At 41.1% G+C, this 22,504-nt stretch overlaps 1 protein-coding gene across 1 annotated transcript in view; it reads left to right on the top strand.

Annotated features, from left to right (window-relative positions):
• LOC147684529 (extracellular calcium-sensing receptor-like) overlaps window positions 1–22,504 on the top strand; it is a 109,493-nt gene that overhangs the window by 5,773 nt on the left and 81,216 nt on the right. Inside the window, exons 2-3 of the mRNA XM_086939690.1 lie at window positions 9,770–10,074; window positions 18,346–18,637. Coding sequence (XP_086795816.1) covers window positions 9,770–10,074; window positions 18,346–18,637 — 597 coding nt within the window. The remainder of the gene's footprint in view (window positions 1–9,769; window positions 10,075–18,345; window positions 18,638–22,504) is intronic.

Here is a 22,504-nt window from a genome sequence, read left to right as displayed (position 1 = left end):
AAAAATATATTAATTATTGGAAATGTATTACCAATTAAAAAATAATTAACAATAAATTAATTATCAATATCCAACAATAAAATAAATAATCACTTAATTAGAATTAAATTACTTCCCACCCTATTCCCTTATAAATTCACAACACACTCCCATAATAAATTACTACACTTAATATAATTACAATTAATACAAAATTAATAAAAATGAATTACCAATTAATAAAAATGAATTACCAATTAAAAATGATTTAACATAAAATTAATTATCCAATAAATAAAAATAATAATTAATTACTTAATTACAATTAAATCACTTTCCACCCTATTCCCTATAAACCCTCAACCCGCTACAGAACTAAAACGCAACGTTTACTTAAAAATAATTTCTAATTCCAAAAAAGGTTTTAATTAATTAACTATAATTAAATTACTTCCCACCCTACTCTCCTACAAACCCACAACCTGCTATGGTACTAAAACGCATAATTGACCTAAAAAGAATTTACTAACTTCTAAAAATTTTATACATATATTCTAAAACTAGTACAATAATTAACAACAAATATAAACACAAACATATAAAATACATTATAAAATACATAACACTAATATGTATATCGATATTAGTAACATATAGATTTTTGATATCGATATTACTAACTTCGATATTAATAAAAACGATATTTCTTACCTTCAGGTCGATATTCTGGTTGTCGATAGTCTTGATTTCGATATTCTGTCCCTACGATATTTACAAGTCGATATTACTGTAGGTCGAAATTTAAAACTTGATACTAAGGGGGCCATTACGATGTCGGGCGGTTTGCCTCTGCCAAGCTGGCGGTGGCCACCGCCGGCCTGGCGGAGGAAAACCGCCCGACATTGCAAGCCCAATTCCCCCCGCCATATTAGGATGGCAGAGGGGAAGGTGGCGGTGCAAAATACCGCCCGCTTGTTTTCCACCCCGGTCCCCTTGCGGCCGGGGCGGAAAATGAGTAACATGCAGGCGGTGTCTGTCAGACACCGCTCGCAACATTACAATGGGCTTTTTTCAATGCCTTTCCGTGGCGATTCGATTGTGCAAAGGCGTGCTTTTGTTTTTAACATTGTGGCGGGCGGAGCAGTGAGCGACGCCCGCCACAATGTTAAATTGAGGAATGCGCCCGCCACTGTAGCGGGCGCATCCTAATGGCAATGTCGGGACCCCCACCCTTTAGGCGGGCTGTCCCGAGTTCCGCTAGGGTGGCGGGCGAGCCAAGCCCGCCCGTCATCCTAATGTGCCCCTTAGACTGTGCACCGCTCTTTTAGTTCTCGCATTTAAAGATCATGTCCAGTTGGACAGCTTAATATAGGCATCATCGTATAAAAATGATTTTCTACTAATTGTGTCCTTTTTAGGGACCACTGTTCCTTTAAAATACTCTGCAACCAAAGTCCCTTACCCCAAATTGAGTTCCCTTGTTCTTGTAAAGTATCCTTCTAGAGGCAAGCAGACTGCCAGGTGACAGCTGGGGATTAACTCTGACAAGACTACTAGAGGCTTTAGGCAGGAAAACATTGACTTTCTAATGTCACTATTTCCAAATAGACAAAACTTAACATGGCATTAAGTTGGATTTTGCTTGGCTATAAAAGTAAGTGTTTGAAGTGGATCACTGAAATAATATCGAGAGACAGAATATCGACCATCAAGAATATCGTTGACAAAATATCAACTGACAAAATATCGAGTTTCTATCTACAAACAGGTAAGTACAAAAATATTGAGTTAAAAATATCGTTTACAAAAATATAGTTTTAAAAAATATCGACTTTACTAAAAACAATGTTAAATTAAATTAATATTAAAAATTAATTACTAAAATATACTTAAAAATACTTAAATTAACTTATAATAATTAAATAATTAATGAAAGTAATTCATATTTCTTTAAACATATATATATATATATATATATATATATATATATATATATATATATATATATATATATATATATATATATATATATATATATATATATATATATATATATATATATATATACATATAGTAACAAAATATAATTAAATAATAGCCAATATTATTAACGTACAATAACAAAAGTGTAAAAATTACTATTCCCACTCCAAATAGCGCAAGCATAGGGTAAGCGTTGGATAGCGTAGAGGTTAAAATTACTATTCCTACTCCAGTGGTTGCAACCGTAGGGAAAGCATTGGATAGCGTTGGGGTAAAAATTACTATTCCCACTCCAGTGGGTGCAACAGTAGGGAAAGCGCTGGATAGCGTAGGGGTTAAAATTACTATCCCCACTCCAAAGAGTGCAACAGTAGGGAAAGCGTTGGATAGCGTAGGGGTTAAAATTACTATTCCCACTCCATTGGGTGCAACAGTAGGGAAAGTGTTGGATAGCGTAGGGGTTAAAATTACTATTCCCACTCCAGTGGGTGCAACAGTAGTGAAAGAGTTGGATAGCGTAGGGGTAAAAATTACTATTCCCACTCCAAAGAGTGCAACAGTAGGGAAAGCGTTGGATAGCGTAGGGGTTAAAATTACTATTCCCACTCCAGTGGGTGCAACAGTAGGAAAAGTGTTGGTTAGCGTAGGGGTTAAAATTACTATTCCCACTCCAAAGAGTGCAACAGTAGGGAAAGCGTTGGATAGCGTAGGGGTAAAAATTCCTATTCCCACTCCAGTGGATGCAACAGTAGGGAAAGCGTTGGATAGCGTAGGGGTTAAAATTACTATTCCCACTCCAAAGAGTGCAGTAGTAGGGAAAGCGTTGGATAGCGTAGGGGTAAAAATTCCTATTCCCACTCCAGTGGATGCAACAGTATGCAAAGCGTTGGATAGCATAGGGGTTAAAATTACTATTCCCACTCCAGAGAATGAGACATTAGGGAAAGTAAATATTTCATATATTATTCAAAAATCTAAAAATGAATATCTATTAATAATTAATTACAAATAATTAAAAATGTTATATAATATAATATTTAATATTTTAAAATTACTAATTACCAATAATTATTTCAATTAATCACCTATTAGTACAAATTAATTAAACATTAACAATTAAATATTTAATAATAAAAAATTATTTTACAATTATTTCCAAATAAATACATTTTACGTAATTGTATTATTTAATTAATTATTAATAAATTACTTCCCAACCTATGCCCCTATAAACCCACAACCTGCTACAGAAATTAAATTAGTAAAATTTACATAATTACCAATTAATCAATTAATATAAATTAATTAACAATTATAATGAAATTAATTAACAAATATGAATTAATTAACAATTAACAATTAATTGCTAATTACTATCAATAAATAAATGTACATATTTAATTAATTATAATTAAATTACGTCCCACCCTATTCCACTATAAACCAACAACCCGCTACAGAATTAAATTAGTAAAATTTACATAATTACCAATTAATCAATTAATAATAATTATTTCCAATTACAATTAAATTAATTAACACATATAAATTAATTAACAATTAATTACAAATTACTATCAATAAATAAATTTACATATTTAATTAATTATAATTAAATTACTTCCCACCCTATTCCCCTATAAACCCACAACCCGGTACAGAATTAAATTACGCAAAATTTTTGTGATAGTACGATAAGTGCTCCAGTAAACTAGTGACATTTAACATAAAGGCTCTGCACAGAGTACCATATACTAGGGGTATATGTGTAAGCAAAACATATCAATAAGGGATTGGCTGATTATAGTAATATTTTTAGGGGTCAGAGCAAATATATTGGGTGCTGTGAGGCAGCAATCTAGTGTTCAGACTCATACACAAGCTAAAAAAATCTAGCTACAAGTGGGGGGGGGTGACAATGCAAAAAGGTAGTTTTAAGGTAGAAAGAGTCAACATAAGTCTGTATTTAATGTATAGTAATATTGATGTTTCCAACATTCCTTTGCCGTGGCAGCTGTGCGCGGTACAAAAACAGTTAACATAACATAACATTAGTGGTGTTTGATAGACAAATGTAGCTAATCAAGACTGTTTGAATAAATAAAACTATGCTGCATGTTTGGAAAATATTTGTCTCAATTGTATGACTCTGAGTTGGTAGAAGGATCCCAGCCAGTGCTTTAAATGGGTCGGTACTGTCCAGTACTGAGTACTGGAACTTTTTATTTTGCGAGGGAGTGTACCAGCACTTCTCAAGAAAAATGTAATACTTTTCATTGGAGAGTGCTGGCACTCCTCAGAAACAAGCAGGCACTTCTATTTTTTCCATTCCAAACACTGTTCCCAGTCACCTTAAAGCTCTATCAGGAGGTTGCTATCTTAATCAGCTCTACCTACCCATGGGGTATTCTTAATTCTGTGTGGCAGGCACAGACTAGTACTATGCATAGTATTACAACCAATGCTCTGTTCATTGTGCAGGCGATAACTTGCACCTGTAGCATCAGCTGCCAATTAGTGTAAGGCAGAATGGCTTTTTGAAGCCCCCAGTTTGCTTTTCATTGGGGTGCAGAACAGGCTTCACCTTCAAATGGGGGAAGTGATCCACGCAGAGACAGGTGCTGTGAGTGACTGGACTCGCCTAGGAGGAGATGCCAGGGGATCAATGGAACTCCCATGCTCTTAACTCAAGGTGTGCTCTCAAGTGACAAACTGATAGTACATCATCTAATAAATGAAACCCAAAGGGCTACTTTGGCAGTGTGCCGAAGTCCGCATTACAGCACTGTAATACTGAAAAGGGAACTCTCATTTGAAATGAGCTACACCCTAATGCAAATGAGGAAACACCACTTGGGAATTGCACCAGTGCAGTGTGTGCACGAACACCAACCACATTAGAGAGTGAACCACAAATGTCTTTTCACCCTGCCTTAATACAGAAGGGTACAATGGGCAAAAGTTACTTCTGAAAAGTCAGCATTGTGTTTAATACAGGCCCGTTGAGCATCACTCCTTTAATGTATGTATTTTTAAAGGTTCCTGAAAGTAATTATTTGGGCCATAATTTTAATAATTTTGATGAACAGAAATCTTCATCATTAGTATTACAGTTTAAAGAGTAACAGCCATGTTATACTGTTGTAATGACCAGATTCTCAGACCAGATAGAACCAGCTTACTGAGCAACACCAACCTGGCCAAGACGTAACCACCTCCCTCCTCAGGACCCATCTATCCAGGCACCTGGGTACCTACCTGAGGATGGGGAACTCGCAATATACAAGCTCATATCATCAGAAACACCACTAAATCTATAGGGTTACTAGGAATACTCACTGATTACTAAGGACATCCATGTCCTACACCACACTCATACCTCATAGTCTCGCGACCACATGGGTCCAGACTAATCTACCCTGGGGCAGTTCTGATTATTTACCATCACACACTGATCACCCTCAGTGCTCACTCGACACGCAATCTGGCGTGCCATACACACTGATCACCCTCAGTGCTCACTCGACACGCAATCCGGCATGCCATACACACACTGGGCTGCAGCCCCAGTGCTCTCTTTTTATCCGGTCCACAATCCGGCGGACCTATACATCAGGCTTCCACCTGATGCTCTCACTAACGCCACTTTCCCTAGAGGCGATCTCATTACACACCGTATCCCCCCGGTGCTCTCTCTCAAGATCACTTTCCTATGAATACCTTCAGCTCTCTCTCTATGTTGGGAAGTCTCTCTCACTATTCACTAAGGGTTCGCTACTACAATAATATTATGGGATGGCCGAATTACTTAGTGTCTGAATATTTCCCTAGCTCAAGGGCTCCTCTCTCCCCCTAATTATTCAGTGGCTACTTACCGGATCAGGGGCAGCATCTGTTCTGGCTGTAACACCTGACTAGAAGGAAAGGTTACCTGTGCTTTAAGAACAATAGACACACACTGTATGATTACCTGATTTAAACGCTCTCTATCATAAGAACAACACATGCACACTAGTTCACTAAGAACTGGGGTATCTTTATTACAATAACAATAGAATATACATACACAGATCTGCGGGGTCTCTATAACTAACAGGAACTTTAACACACCGCTGAAAGAAAAGGGATTAGACATACAATAGCCTAGGGAATAAAGACAAGATTAAGGTGTAAGTGTAAAGTAAGCTGATTCAGACTACCTCACCTATTAGAAGGAAGATTTTTCTCTCTGGTAGGATCAGGGCTCTCTGTCTCTCCCTCCGTCACCACAGCTTCACGCCTCTGGCTCAACTGCTTCAGCTGACAGCCTCAACTCCTCCATCTGCTTTACTTTGTTCATATGACTGCTCTCTCCAGCTTCAGCAATCATCTGCCTTCTTTCTCCATTCCAGAAAACCAATAGAACTGAACTGTACTCTGCAGCTCCAGCAGACATCCTACTCTCCACTCTTCAAGAACCAAACTGACCACTCCTCCTCTTCTGCACTTCGCTGATATGGATTCCTCTCCCCTCATGGAAATTTCCAACAGAGGGCTGCCTCCCACCGAATTCCTGTGCTAGCTCCAGAGCTCTCTGCGCAACCGCAGTGCGCATCTGCATGTTACGTCTGGGCCCAAGAGACAAACACATTCTTCCGATAAGAACCAGTCCTGGCTGGTTTTCCCCTAGCAGACAACAGGCTTAACTATAAACATTACCTTTCCCCTTCAAGCATCTCAGCTCTGCAGGGATAGAAAACAAAATGGAGTCTCTCTAGTTCTGGGCCTTGTAGGCCTGAGAAGGATGAAATAACCCTTAGCTCTGTCAGAGTACCTACACAAACCATACCAATGTGTAATATAAAGTCAGGACCACAGGATCCACCCTCTATTAGAGTCAAGAATAAGGGATCTATCATCATATAAAGCAGCTATCCTCTTCTAGGTCTGGAAGAAAGGGCTTAAAAGGGCCAACACAAGGTAAGAATACAGCCTATAGGTGTGAGCAAGTTTAAAGTCTTCATCACTCCGAAATAGAGCCAAAAAAACGGTCAAGACAACTGTTTGAGACATAAACTTGGGTTACCCGTCTTTAAATTTTAGAATGGCCTCATCACTATTGCCAAGAACTCCTGGAGTGATTATGTGGGAGGCAATATCATGCTCAGAAAGATATGCTTATCTTTTGAGGACTGCATTCATCTAATTGGCACACAGGCATTAATTGCTATTCATTACAACGTTACACTTTGCTCCTGCTATTATCCTGATACTATTCCCTGGAGTATGTCCATGGAATGGAGGGTGAACCATCAAGGGACCAGCACAGGTCATTATTAAGAAACTGTGTCATTTGCTGTAGACCAACCTTCAGAGATAAAACCATATAAAAGTGTTCATCATACAGAATGACACAGGGTTACTCTTCATTTCACTGCATACACACATGGTACCCTTTACAGAACACAATGCCTCCATCCTCCACTGGTAACTCAGTAAGTGATTTTTATTTGTCTCAAAATATCGTATTGCTAATGTTTCCCAGCTACATGCATGCATCTGCAGGAACAGAGCTGTGTAATTTATGTTGAGCCATAAAATAGTTTTTTACCACTCGAAAAGGTTTTAGCCAGTCCCCACTTAGTGAAGTGGGTTACATTTTGGCAAACACATTTGCATGCCCAATATAGGTAACAGAATTATTACATGGAAATAGACTATCCATTAAATGGATCCAGGTGGATTTCATCTCTGGGAAAAATTAACCTGAGAAAGTAGGTGTGGAAACACTCCATATGATCTAAATATGTCCCATCTACCTTACTACAAGTACAGTACAACTTGACGTTCTCACTGCAATTGTATATAGGGAAGACAGTTTATTATGCAAATAAAATAACATTACGTACTTATTGTCAAGGTTAATATAACAGGACGGAGGCTACATTTTTCCTACACCAATACTGATCACCACTATCAATGATCGGACTACTTAACTATCATTCGCAGCATTTAAAAATAATTACAGTTGTAGGAACACAGTAGAACTTTTAGATACATGCCTGTATGATTGGAAGAAGTTGAGCTACTTTTAATAAATATAAAAGCACATCCTGTACAAGTGACAACAACATGTTATACCATTGTCCATGAGGTGCTGATCAAATGTCTTAATTATTGACATCAGGAATGGTTTGATCTCTCCAGGTCACCCTTTTCAGACTCTGTTGCTCCCCCTCTTCAGAACACATAAGTCAGCCATTTGATGTGGTATGCCACAGGGTTCTTTCTTGTCACTGATATATTCCAATTTTTCTACATCCATTGTCAGACCTGAATAGGTGTTTTGGATGAAAGGTATTTATCTATTCCAACATGATATGTTATGTTATGTTACAGTGTTTTTGTATAGCGCAAATCACCACTGGTCTCTAAGCGCTTCCAAGAAAAGGTACATAACCTGACACAACCCCGAATGCGCCCTCTGCCATAGAACCACCTTAGGGTATAGATGTGATCTTTTTAAACAGATGGGTCTTTAAGTTCTTTCTAAAGGATAGTAGTTGCGAGTCTTCCTGCAGAGAAACCAGTAGCTCATTCCAGAGTTGTGGAACAAGTACGGACAGTGCTCTGCCCCCTTTAGATTTAAGCTTAAATCTGGGTACACTCAGTTTGCAGGCTTTACTTGACCATAGGGCTCTCCCAGTCGTGTACTTCCTCAATCGCTCTTTGATGTACTTAGGAGCCTTGCCAAAAATGGCTTTATGGGCCACACAGAGACATTTAAACTGCACCCTAAATTTGATAGGCAGCCAGTGCAGCTTCAGGAGAAGGGGGTCGCATGAGAGCTCCTCGGCAGGGAGTAGAATAACCTAGCTGTGTCATTCTGCACAACCTGTAGTTTCCTCAGGAGTTTCTGAGGGAGGTCTAAATACAAAGCATTGCCATAGTCCAATCGGGAGATGATAGTAGCGGACACTATGGATTGCAATGTAGAGATAGACAGAATGGGGGTCAACTTCCGAAGTTGCCTAAGCAAACCAACACAGGAACCTACCACTGCTGAGACTTGGGGGGCCATAGAAAGATCTACGTCAATCTTGAAGCCCAGACTTTTTACCACTCTTCCTGGAGATGGTGTTTTCCCACGTTCTGGGGGCAAAAATAAATCACACTTATAACCGGCTAGAAGATAAGCTTCTGTGTATGCTTTGAGAGTGGTCGATTGTATTGCTTGGACACTGGCTTTATTGTGTGTTTTGATCGGTGTCTCTGACCTTTATAATGTGGTCAGACCTCTGCATTTATAAATACTGGAATCCCATTTACATAAGAGGATGTTGTTACGTAGATGGATTCCTATGTTGACTTCTTTTTACTCTACTTTACCTGTCATGCCTGCTCTTTTTTATTTTCTTCTCAGCGTACTCTATGTCAAGTTGCAAGGATTGAGTTTGCATTGGAATTGTGTGCCTCATTTCCATCCATCAATGTCAGAGGTGATTCATGGATGTCAATGGCATAGCTATCAATGACCCAGCTTCATATGGTACAGAAAACACAACCTCAATTTAAATGGACGGATTGATCCTCAGCAAGTGTAAGCTTATAATTGTGAAAGACCCTCGCAAACCTCACAATTTCAGCTTCTTTCCATCAATGTAATAACATTTCCATTTTCTCAAAATTACTGTTTAAACTATGACCCAACAATACCCATGGAATCAAGAGTGTGGACAGAAGACAAATGATAATGATAAGGAAGAACATGTGGTAACATTTAAATGATGCTTCACTCTCAATTATTCACTGTTGGTATGTGTTTTAGGGCACTTGTCATCTAGTGACTGTGCTAAAGCTACAGACTATGAAAATGCATACATACAAACATGGTTCATCCAATAAAATCTTCCTGACACATGTGATAATGCTACTACTTATGTGGGAAATGGCATCCCCTGCTACAGCCAAAGATCGATCAACTCACTGTGGGCTCTCCACACCAACCATGGAAAGCTATTGCAAGGATGGAGATGTGACAATTGGTATTCTGGCTGCTGTTCACCTGGAGACCATTATCCCTTCAACCAACTTCTTATTAACAGAACCTCCTGCATCCAGACGTTGCCAAAAGTAATTATGCATTCTTTGTAACTGGTGTCTCCTGAACAAACTGCTGATTGAAACAAGGAGTGTATTTGTCAAAGAGATACGTGGAAACTAACTCTCTCTCTCTCTCTCTCTCTCTCTCTCTCTTTCTCTCTCTCTCGCTCTCTCTCTCTCTCTCTCGATATATATATATATACTGAGAGGCATATTATCAAGACAGGCGATACAATTATCGCCGTTCTAGTGGCAGAAAACTGCTGCTAAAACGGCAATAATGGGCTTGATAATATGCTCTATGGAATTCCAATTGAAGCCCATGTTAACATGTTATCTAAAACGACGATAATTTTATCGCCTGTCTTGATAATATGCCCCTGAGTCACCTTGTGATTTGAGGCCAAGCGACGAGCTGCAACTTAGCTCGTGCTTCGGTGCCAGTAATGGGAACCTTGCTCGAGGCAGCAGGAGGTGAAGATTCCACGAAGAAACAAACGTGTGCAGTGGGGGATACAGCTTCAGTCACCTAAAGGCAGAAACACTGACCGCCGGATACCCACTGAAATGTTCTGTTGATAAAGGTTGGCACATCTGTCATGCGGCTTATGTAAATACACTGATAACGTTTAACTTCTGCTGCTTCAGTGCGGTGATGAGTTAATACAAAACTCACTGCTCCAGTTATAGTATCGAAGGCTGTTTTGTTAATTATTTCACATTGTGTGTTGCAAGGGAGGAAGCGTAGCCTATTGCGAAATTTAAAAATGAAACCACGGGCAGTATTTTTCATTTTTATACATTATATAGGTCTATTTCTATTCCATAGCATGCACGAGCCATGTTATCGTGCAGCAATATATTTATTAAACAAGATGTGCCGGGCTAGTATACATTTTAATTTAACAGATTAGGATGACAGGAAATAAACTGCGCATCTAAGCACATACTGTGATGGTTCTTTCTGCTATCCAGAAGCAGCATTGCATATGCCTCCTCATGTAGGCCTTATGCAAATAAAACCAAGCCAGGTCGCCATTTTATCCGTCGTTCAATTGGTGGGCCCAAGGCGCACCATGCTAGATATTGCCTTACTCTGGAATTCCATGTCGCTCAGTAATAGTGACCTGTCATCCTATCAGGGACAGCAAAACACACAAGACGTGGGTCCCCTGCTCACTACACCACTAGAGTCAAGCTATCCTGTCTGAAGACGGCTGATAGCCAGAAACCGGTCCTAGGATGCTTGATTCCGGTCCAGGGAAGACTTGGCCTGGCAGTTCGGTCTGGACTGTTCCCATGAGGCAGAGGGTCAAGACTGATTTGCATATGGCCATGTCTGAACTGGGGTGGCTTGGTGAGCAAAATAACAACAGATTAAACCCAGATATGTGACTGGGGTGAATGTTTTGCCATTGTGCAACATTCTGTCCATCATCTTGTGTGTTTTGCTGTTCACCCTATGTGGGAAGGGTATGCCCAGACGTGGGTCTCGTGCTCACTACGCCACTGGAGTCAAGCTATCCTGACTGAAGATGGCTGATAGCCAGAAACCAGTCCAGGGATGCTTGATTCCGGTCCAGGGAAGACATGGCTTGGCAGTTCGGTCTGGACTGTTCCCAGGAGACACATGGTCAAAACTGATTTGCATATGGCCATGTCTGAACTGGGGTGGCTTGGTGAGCAAAATAGCAATGGATTAAACCCAGATCTGTGACTGGGGGTGAATGTTTTGCCATTGTGCAACATTCCATCCATCATCTTGTGTGTTATCCTATCAGGCACACACATCCACCACTGAAGTCACATGAGGACTGTGTTGTGTGGGACTTTCACGTTTGGCTTGCACAAGTGTGGTCTTTCATTGATTAGTTTGGCAATGGCTGCTCTAATGATAACCGTGAAAACAACTACATGCTTATACGCCTCAAATCTGGAAGTCCATTTCTACTTCCACTATCATAATACGGGTGGACTGGTGATTAAACGAGGGCAGGGGGTGGGGGTGGGGGGAGCTTTCAGAACCTCATTGACCTGTTACCCTTCCTATGTCCAGGCACTGGAGGCAAGAGATTAAATCCAAGAATCTGTATTTTTCTTTGCATATATAATGTGAGCAGTTCATAGTTCAGCAAGGGTTTGCTTGCAGTGCATTGGAACTAGACATGTTGAGTACAGCATTGCTTTTTTGGGGTTCTATTGTATGTGGGTGCGAGAATTCCCACAAGATTTTGGCAGGCATTTTGGGGTTGAATCATGCATTTAAGAGACATACCAAGGAGTGATTGGTAGTCAAGGAGAGATTAAATATTGACTTTCTGCCCTCTTTCGCCCCTCACTCAGGTAGGACCGCTTGTCACAGGACTTTGACCAGAAACATTGAAAGACTTTTACCTTCTGTGCCCAATAAGGGGAAGGTGTCTTATAGCATCTTCTTCCTGTTATTTCTACTGCAAAATAGGAGACACGCACTTACATGTTACAAGTTACTTCTGTTCAGGGCTGGAATGGTCGACATGGAATGGCCATTTTTAAAATTATTTTTTGGGTTCAGACTTCCTTAAATTTAGCAACAAAATGGGCACGTGATCTGTGCACATATCGTTTTGTTGTCTTATTCCTTATTCCACTGTCTCTCTGATTGGCTGTGGTGATGTGTGCACTGGAATGTAGTTCTTTTACACTGATCTCTGTAATCTTCATAACTTTCAACCTGTATTCATGCAATTTCCATCTCCCCAAAGCCATTGGTTCACTGCACTCGACTCCTTTTCAGCCCCGGATGCTCTAACTCTGTGAGTCACAGGTAAGACCGGGCTGAATTACATGAATGCACGCTTTCTCCTACTGCCACAATGCGTCCCCTGCGTAGCCCTTCCCCACTACCTTCAAAGCTACATGTCTTTCAAAGACATCCATCTGATCTTGGTGGTGCAGCAGACCGCTGCATTCTGCTTCTGGGTATGTATGTGGGTCTATTGTTTTCATATAAGCATTGCTGACAGGGTTTTATTTGGTGCAGCCCAAGTGGTCCTTTTCTGATCCCTTGCTTCCATAGGTTTCTCTTGACAGAGAGCCATATTCATATATATTTGTGCTTCCACTCTGCCACTTTGTGTCTTGGTTCTGCTTCAGCACAGGATTGCCTGTAGGGGTGTTCCCCTAGTGGGATGTCGGCTTTCGGCTTAAAAGGTAGCGTGTCTTCATATCTAACCTGTGCAAAGATGAATGCTTTGTCTGGTAAATTTGCCAGCTTCACCTGTGTTGCTGTTGGGGCTTTCATGGGAGCAGTTAACTGGTGCTTGTGGAGTTATTGCCATTTCCATCTATGGCACTTATGACTACCTGTGCTGGTTGGTGTTTGCACTGTATTCAGTGCTGAAGCCCTGTGTGGCAGCTTTCAAGTGGTAGGTCTGTTGGTATTTGCAGCTGCTGCAGGCCGACTGTTAGATTTGGGGGTCTCTAGTTGGCACAGGTAGGTACTTGTGACAAATAGGGACCCTTGCCTATAGTCAGGATAAGGGGATTACAGTCCTAAAATTACCCCTGCTCACCCCCTTGGAAGCTTGGCATGAGCAGACAGGCTTATCTCAGAGGCAGTGTGTTAAGCATTTGTGACCACATACAGTAACTCAGTAACAACACTACAGATGGACACCACACAGGTTTTATATTAAAAAAAAGGTAGTATACTTTATATAGATTTACCACAAGACCATAAACAATACAAATACACAATTCTGTTAATATAAGATGGTAGATTTAGCTTAGTTCAGTTCAGTTCTTAGATGCGACACTTTGGGTCAATGTACCTTAGGTTGCGTTGCGCTTCCACAACAAGCAATGTCGCAGCGGGGGAAATGCGGCAAAGTTCAGGTGCAAAGAAATAAAGAAGTGAAGATCTTCCAGATGCGGCAAGCTTCTCGGGGATGCAAGAAGTTCTCAGTTCGATGTGTGGACTGTAGCGGTGACACCCTTGTTACGCTATGTGACGGCAGCAGCTCCAGCGGCGACACTCTTCTCCCACGATGCGTAAAGCTTTCGCACGATGCGAAAACTACAGCAGCGACATCCACGAGGCAACGGCAGCAGCTCCGACGGCGTCGCGCTTCTCAGGGATGCGAAGAGCTCTTCTTCGATGGGGTGCAGAGCAATCGTTCCATCGGTGACACCCTCCTTCGGAGATGCGACAGCAGGCACAGCGACGGCGACACACTCCGACCTCGTTGCGAAACTCTTCTCTCGATGCGGTGGGGTATGATATTAGGGTACATATATGAAACATAACACTGCTACTTATTCTTCTGTCAACTCTATTTTTGTCACTGTGACTGGAATGACTCAAATTCAGTACATCATGTTTGAGAGAATTTTCTGGAATTTCACACACTTTCACAGCCCTATTCATGTTCAAAACCCTGCTGTCATCTGTTTTGATTGCGTTATTAAAAACTTTGATCACTCTTCTCTTCTGCATACATTTGGACCACTGAGCACTCCCTACAGGTGCCCTAATTTTCATCATATCACCCACTTGTATTGTTATGTATTTTACCCTTTTCTTTTGTCGAAGTATTCTTTTCTCTTTCACTGAGACTCAATCTCAATATCCCACCAATCTCCTAGACCAATGAATTGTACACCCTTGTCCCAATCCATCCATCCTAGACATAACTTTGTATTAGCACGTTGACCTTTGATTCATTTGAAAGATTACTTTCCAGTTTTGGATTGAGAAGACATTTGATAGGCCATAATTCTCTCATGTAACACACTCTTACAATCCATAATGTCCATCTTTAACAACTGTATGCTTTCCTGCAAAGTTTTGTTCACCCTCTTCAGAGACCCATTTGTTTCAGGATATATAAAGACCCCCTCTTGGGCTCCATGCCATAATCTTTTATGAAACTTTCAAACTCATAAGAGCAGAACTGAGGACTATTATCAGTCAACAGTGACTTGGAAATGCTTTCTTGTTAAAAAAATGTAGTTCAAAAACCTTATCATGCAACATGACGATAGGTCTTGGACACAGCTTAGTTCCACACACCGAGGAGGTGAGGATTTTGCTGTACACCTCAAAGTGGAACAACTATATTAATGATTAGCTCCTCCCATGTTTTGACAACCTCCTGCATACCATTGAAATCTGCTTGATGAACAGATTATTATCACTGATGCTATTGCAGCATTCAATGCAATCACGCACACATTTTTTGACCTCAGTATCCAGACCTGGCCACCAGAAGTTGACACACAATCTCTCCTTGGTCTAAACAATTCCGAAGTGACCTTTGTGTGCAAATGAAATAAGTTTGCTTGTTAATCCTATTAGAGGAATAAGCCTAGCACCTCTTAGAGAAGAATGCCTCTATCCACAGCCAATTCATATTTTACCAAAGACCATGGTTTTGCAAGACCTGTACTTTTATTCACCTTTATAGCATTGAAGACTTCACACAATCATCTGTCATTTCCCAGTTCAGTTACCCATTCTTCTTCTGAAATGACACCCAAAGTGACCTTACACACACACACACCTATAGTCTCTTCCAACAATCCATCATCTACCTCTTTACCATCTTCTTCAACATTACTTTTAACAAGTCGAAAAAGACAATCTTCAGAATAATTCATGGCTCGTGGCATGTATTCAACAGCAACGTTGACATCTTGTAGAGAAAAGACCCATCTCCATATCCTGGCAGAAATTACATCCAACCCTTTGTTCATGAATACCTCCTTCAAGGATTTGTGATCTGGCCTAACCTGGAAATAGGTACCCTAAACATAGTTTCTAAATTTATTTAAATCCCAGTAAATTCCTAGAGCTTCTCGTTCAATTACTGACCAATTGTTTTCCAAATGTCTCAAGTTTCTAGATGCACATGGCATCAACACCTCAACTCCCTTCCTCTTTTGAATCATAACCAAACCTTTCAAATTATCATCTGTTACTATTATCGTCTCATCCCATTGTACAAAGGCTTTTAGGCTTGGAACATTTTTAAGATCAGTTTTCAACGCTTCAATTTTTTTTATCATTCTACACTAAATACAAACTTAACTTTTGTACTCAGAGATTCTACATTTACCATTTTTATTGCATATTTGTGCACACATTTGTTAGAAAAGTCTGTAATTCCTAAAAAAACAATTAACTCTTCCTTGTTTTTTGGGCTCTTCCAATTTCACTATAGTGTTCACCATTTCCTGTTTGGGCAAAACACCCTTGGCGGAAATAAGGCGACCTAGATAATACACCTCTTCTAAACAAAATTTACACTTATTTTCCGTAAGAGTAAGACCTGCCATCATTAGTCTTGTGAGAACCAAGCATGTCCATTCATCATGCTCTTGCTTATCTTTACCAAAAATCAGTAATCATATCGGTATCAATTTGCTCCGGGGAGACCTTTTTGCAACTCAGAAATTACCATCTGAAAAACCGATGTTGCCGATATGAGGCCAAACATTAGTCTCTTAAATTTAAAAGTCCTAATAGGAGTAATGAAAGCTGTCAAATCTTGCAAGGGCAAGTCTAACTCAAGTTGGTGATATGCAGCAGTCATATCCAGTGTGCTAAACACTTTTGCCCCTTCTAAGGTTGTCACCAACTCTTCAATATTAGGAAGTAGGAATTTGACCACCACTACCTTGTGATTGAGAGCCCTCAAATCAACACGTAGTCGAATGTCCCCATTCTGTTTTTTCACAATAACTACTAGTGCTAACTAACCCTGGGCGTAGTTGGTGTAGTAGTGCTACGCGTAGCTACGAGAAGTGCACTTTGCACTACGCGAGCTACGTGTAGCTATGCGAACTGCGTTGTGCACTGTGCAAAATGGTGTTCGCACTGATTGCACAGTGCCAGATGCTTTTTTGCACTGTGCAATCAGTGCAATCCGCATCTGGCACAGTGCAAGCGGTCATTTTCTGCCGCTCGACTAGATTTCTACTCGAGCAGGAGCTTTCCCAGCGCTGACTGGCAGTTTCTCATCGCGAGCGGTCACGAGCATACGTGACCACTCACAATGAGAAACCTGACCTCCCGGCGTTGAAAAGTTTGCCGGGAGGTTTATTTTCTGCGCTTGCGATCGGCAACTTTATGTTGCTGATCGCCAATGAGGAAAAAGTCTTGCCGGGATGTAATTTTGCTCGCTCGCAGTCGCCTACTTGACGTTGAGGACTGCGAGCAAGCAAAAACGTGTGTTTGCACTGTGCTATGTGCACTTTGCGTAGTACGAAGTAGCGCAAACCTCGCAAACTATGCGAGTGTAGCGTAGTACTTTGCCAAGGGTTAGTGCTAACAACTCTGTTGCCTCCACAGGTTTGATCACATTCATATTAATTTGTTTCTGAATTTTGTTTTTCACGTTCGCATGCACACTAATAGAAATGCCTCGTACCTCAGCCACCACCTGGACTGCGTTTATTTTTAACAATATATGATGCTTATAACCTTTTAAACATCCCAGTTACTTCTGAAATAATAGATGAAACTCGTCCCCAAAATTGTTAGCAGGCTATTGCACTTCGTGGACTATAGCATGTGGATTCTAATTGAGGTACAATTTGATATCACACACTCCAATTAAGAGGCCACACTATGTATGATATGAGTAGATTCTCATTGTTTTAAATATAAAATACATATATTGTATGTATTTTAACCTAAGTGGTAAAGGACAGTGCTACAGTACTAAATAAAGTGAACAGCACAGTGAGTGGTGAGCAAAAAACGACTCAAAAACAGATCAATAGAAGTATAAATTGGTTGTCGACCATGGTGGAAAAAACCTATGTTTTTCTGTGCTTAAGGACAAGTGTGCAGTTGTCCCAGTTGCGGCTCCTGCAGGTAAGCGAGGTGAGGCAGTGGGGCGGGGCAGGGGAGATGCCAACAGACAATGGAATAGGATTTCTCTTTTTTTTTGCTCTTTTCCCTATTCTGTCGACTGTCGACAATACCAAGCTTACCCACAGGAGCCGCAATTGAGCAGACCAATCATTGGAAAAGAGACAGTTCATTTTCTGAGAACAGTGTCAACATTTTGACTCCTGTCCCGGCAACCTCAGCATTCTTCCTAATTTCTTCGAGGCCCTTCTTCACGCATTTGGGGCATTTTGAACTGTAAATACAAGTAAAAATATGACTTTGCTGCACTGCTAATTGTGACTTCTTGGGGTGTTTGAAAATGCTACTTTTTCTTGCTGTTCATGGGGTTATAGTGAATTCTAATGAAATCATGAAAACAGACTCCATAATTGTCTTCATGAACCTTTGTTTTCTATCTCCAGTATTTATACAGAGTTCTACCAATGTGTCCTCGCCATGGTGTTTGCCATTAGTGAGATTAATAGAAATCCAGAGCTTCTACCTGACACCACCCTGGGTTTTCAGATTTATGACTCGTGTTCATCTGAGTTGGGTGCTATTGGAGGCACCTTGCAGCAGCTCTCAGGAGGGAAGGAGACAATCCCCAACTATGACTGTTATTGGAGCCCTAAGCTGGCCGGCTTCCTGGGGGATGGCCTGACAGTGGGAGCTCTGCCTATGGCCAGAATACTAGGAGTCAGTCGAATCCCACAGGTATGACATGTACCTATCTTATACTATCAACTCTTCCTCTTGTTTCTCTTTCAGTAATGCTGATTCTCCAAGTTCTTTGCACAATTCCTTATTATTAGAACTATTGCCCTACTCCCAGCAAGCATAATTCCCCTGACTATCTGACTCTAACACTTACTTTGACTCACTTTCTTTTGCCATTATAAAGAGGTAGCCTGGTGGTATTCTGCTCTACTACAACAATATATTGAGGAAAACATAATCATATTTTTACTAGGAGCGTGACTGTAAATGCTATTCATGTCGCTTCTGTAAGAAGTCTACATTCAGTATTACTGTTTAAGTGACCTTGAGGATGACGTACAGTTTCCACTCAGTTTGTCTGCCACTTTCTCAATAGGAGTAATTACTCATTTACACACAAACTGTGGGGTCTTGTATCATGCATGGGTTTTTCTCCTGTTAACTTCTGTTTAAATCCGAAATATTCGTAATTCCTACACGTTAGATTAGTTTTGTGTGATGTTCTACGTGTAATCAAAGTGATTGCTTCTGGGCCTGCAGAATGCAGGATCGTGAACCCCGGAGAAGTCTCTGAGAGTGATAGAAGCACTTTTATAAGTTGTAGACAGATTGTTGAAAAATGAAAAAAATGGAATGCCATGCCTGCTTTCTGTCAGGGGAATGGTCAATGCTTTTCAGTCAGTGTGATCATTTTTAAAGAATTTGAGATGCAGTTTATAATTTACACCATTTTCCTGCCTCCATCTAAAGTTCCTTGTCTAGTAATAACTTCAGGTGCGAACTAATGTAACTGAGCTCAGGCCCTTAGTTCATGTTACTTGAGAATAGTGCTTACCTGGTTATATTACATGGGGCTCATTTATGAGCCCTTGCGTCACTTTTACGCGCCGGTGCGTCACAAAAAGTGACGCACTAGTGGCGTAAAAAATGCACCTTGTTGCGTCATATTTACAAAGTGACAACTCTAGGTAGATGCGTCACTTTGTAAACCCCTGCGCCACATTATACCTGCGCCAGGTATAATGTATGCAAGGGGGGGGCGTATTGACGCAAGACAGGGTCATGGAAGTGACGCAGTGAAATCTATGAGATTTCACTGCGTCACTTTTAGGACACCGTTGCGTCAAAATCCTGCGCCTGCCTCACAGCAGGCGTAATAATGACGCAGGCCCTTTCACATGGGGCTTGCCCCATGTGAAAGGACGCATTGCTGGAGTTGCGTCACTTTTGTGACACACTCCAGCAATGCGTCACTTTTGCGCTTACAGATACGTCAGAAATACTGACGTATCTGTAACTCCTTGCAACATGATGTGTCATACATTAAATATGACGCATCAGAAATGTCGAAAGGAGCGCGCACTGAGAAGTGACGCATCGCTGTTTTCACGCAGCGATACTTCATTTCTCATAAATGAGGCCCCATGTATTTTGATCCTGGGAGACAACGTAGGCACGTAAAGTGCGTCTGAATTTGATTACAGAGCGTTAAATTGAAATTTAGTTTGACAGCTTAATTCAGCAATTATTTTTATTTTTTAACCAGGCCCATATGGACTGCCACTGATGGGCTGTCGGTGGCGGTTCCACAGCAATTGTAATCAGACCCTAAGTAACGAAAATAAGTATTTTATGCTGGTTTGCATTACTTTTAGGATACTTTCAAATGCAAAACAAGTTTTGTGCTTGAAAGTAAATTAGGAAGAATACAGTTTCTGCTGGGTAGCATTACTTTTGAGATGCTAACCCAGTACAAGATGTTCCCCTCAGTGTCCTAGGTACCACTGATAAAGAGACAACCACCAAAACAATTAGGAAGAACAAATGTAAAACAGAACTAATATTATTAGAATCTTCAGCAGACACTTAGGGCCAGATTTATCATAACTTGCGGCGCTGAATGACAGACAGAGAACAAGAATGTGCCCATGTACTAAGATTTGATGCATTCCTGCTGCCTAGCACCAACACAGCCTCCCTTGTTCATTAGTGCACGGGTGCTTGTTTTCTTATTATGTATTATTATTAATATCACTATTATCATCATTTGTAGAGCCTATGGTTACACCAACCAGTGTGTCCCCGTGCTGAAACAAGGCAAACGGGAGGCAGCAGAACTTGGCAAGAGTGGATGAATTAAGAGAGGTCCTTGAAAAGCCATGTTTTCACATCTTTGTGGAAGGCTTGTTCAGTAGAGTAAGCCTTTAAGTAGAGCAGAAGAGAATTCCATGATTATGCAGCTGGGCAGCTGAATGAGCGAGCACCCATTCTAGCCCTTCAGACTCTGAGGACTCTTGCCGGCAGGGTTCCACATGATCGCAGAGGACGAGAAGAGTAGTTAGGTGTAATGAGAGCTCTCAGGTATCTGGGTCCCTTATTCCACCACATTTTGTGGCAGTAACATATTGGTTTAAAAATAACTTTCTTTTTCACTGGAAGCCAATGTAAATTGGCCAGAACTTTTGAGGCAGACAATCTATTAGGAAGTCCCAAAACCAGATGAGCTGCATCGTTCTGAATACTGGATATTACTGTAGTACAAATGTGCTTTGACCAGAGTGTGAACAATGGTCTTTCTGGCAGGTATCGGCGGGAGATCAATCAATTTCCCTAGCATTTTAAGAATGGCAAAGCACGATCATGCAGGGGAAACATGACGGCAGCTAGTTGAGCTGCTGCAGCGCTCTGTTCCTGCGTTCCTGTTCACGTAACTTTTCACTATGATTGCGGGCCGAGAAAAAAACTCCCTATGACCGGTGTAAGGCTGTTGCTACTCATCGATGTGTAAGCGCAGTGGGAGCGAGTTTCCTTGATGTAAAACTGCGGTGTTTACTTTGCCGTCTTTGCCGTCTTGTCTCCATTAGCCCTCATGTCTTTGGAGGGGGCGTGTCTTACCGTGGAAACTACCGCCGGTGCTCCGGCCGCCGTAAGTACTGCTGTTACCGTAACCTGGTCTGGGTGTCTGAAGGTACACCGGGGGTCACAGTGGTCTCCCTAAAAGGGGAATTGGGATCAGTTTTGAACGCCAGGGTCTTAGAGAGATGGGAAGCCAGTAAACGGGCATATTTTGAGTATGGGGAGGGGGCCGGAAAACTGCTCGCCTGGAAGACAAAGACCGAGCAGATCAGAAATAATATTGATTCAATTATCTCTGGCGGCATAACATACTCCTCGGATGCAGACATTAGGGGCGCCTTCCGTGATTATTTTAGTGAAATATATCATGAGGATAAAAACACTGAGACCAAACAAGCTGAAGATTGGTAAGCTGGAATTTCTCTTCCTACATTGTGATCAGAACAAAGCACAGCGCTCGAAGATCCTATCTCTCAAGAAGAAGTAAGACTGGCAATCACCAGCAGTAAAAAGGGTAGAGCATCAGGCCCAGACGGGTTGCCGTCAGAAATTTATAAGGTCCTAACATCAATAATACTCCCCTTTTTAAATGAGCTGTTTAATAAGATCCTCCAAGACGCAATGCCTCCTCCAGTTTCTTGGAATAATGCCTCGATAACCCTGATATTGAAACCAGGAAAATCGGCAACCTGTTGTGGGTCTTATAGACCAATCACCATCTTAAACACTGGCTATAAAATCTTTGTGTCAGTGTTGGCAAACAGGTTGGGGGCGGTGGCAACAAATATCTTGCACGTAGACCAAAAGGGGTTTGTAAGGGGCAGTCACCTGTATGAGTTGACCTACGATCTCACAGGAGCCATAGATATGCCTTCCGTGGCATCACTCCCACTGGCAGTCTTCACCTTGGACGCCACCAAGGCCTTCGATAGGGTTAATTGGATCTACCTATCGGAGGTCTTGGTGAAATTTAACATCGGTGAGCAATTTAGGCGTGTAGTTAGGCTT

This window comes from Lissotriton vulgaris, chromosome 10 (assembly GCF_964263255.1).
Source record: "Lissotriton vulgaris chromosome 10, aLisVul1.2, whole genome shotgun sequence".
Classification (NCBI taxonomy): Eukaryota; Metazoa; Chordata; class Amphibia; order Caudata; family Salamandridae; genus Lissotriton; species Lissotriton vulgaris.
The sequence above is the reverse complement of the archived record's forward strand: the minus strand, read 5'-3'. Positions and strand labels throughout refer to the sequence as shown.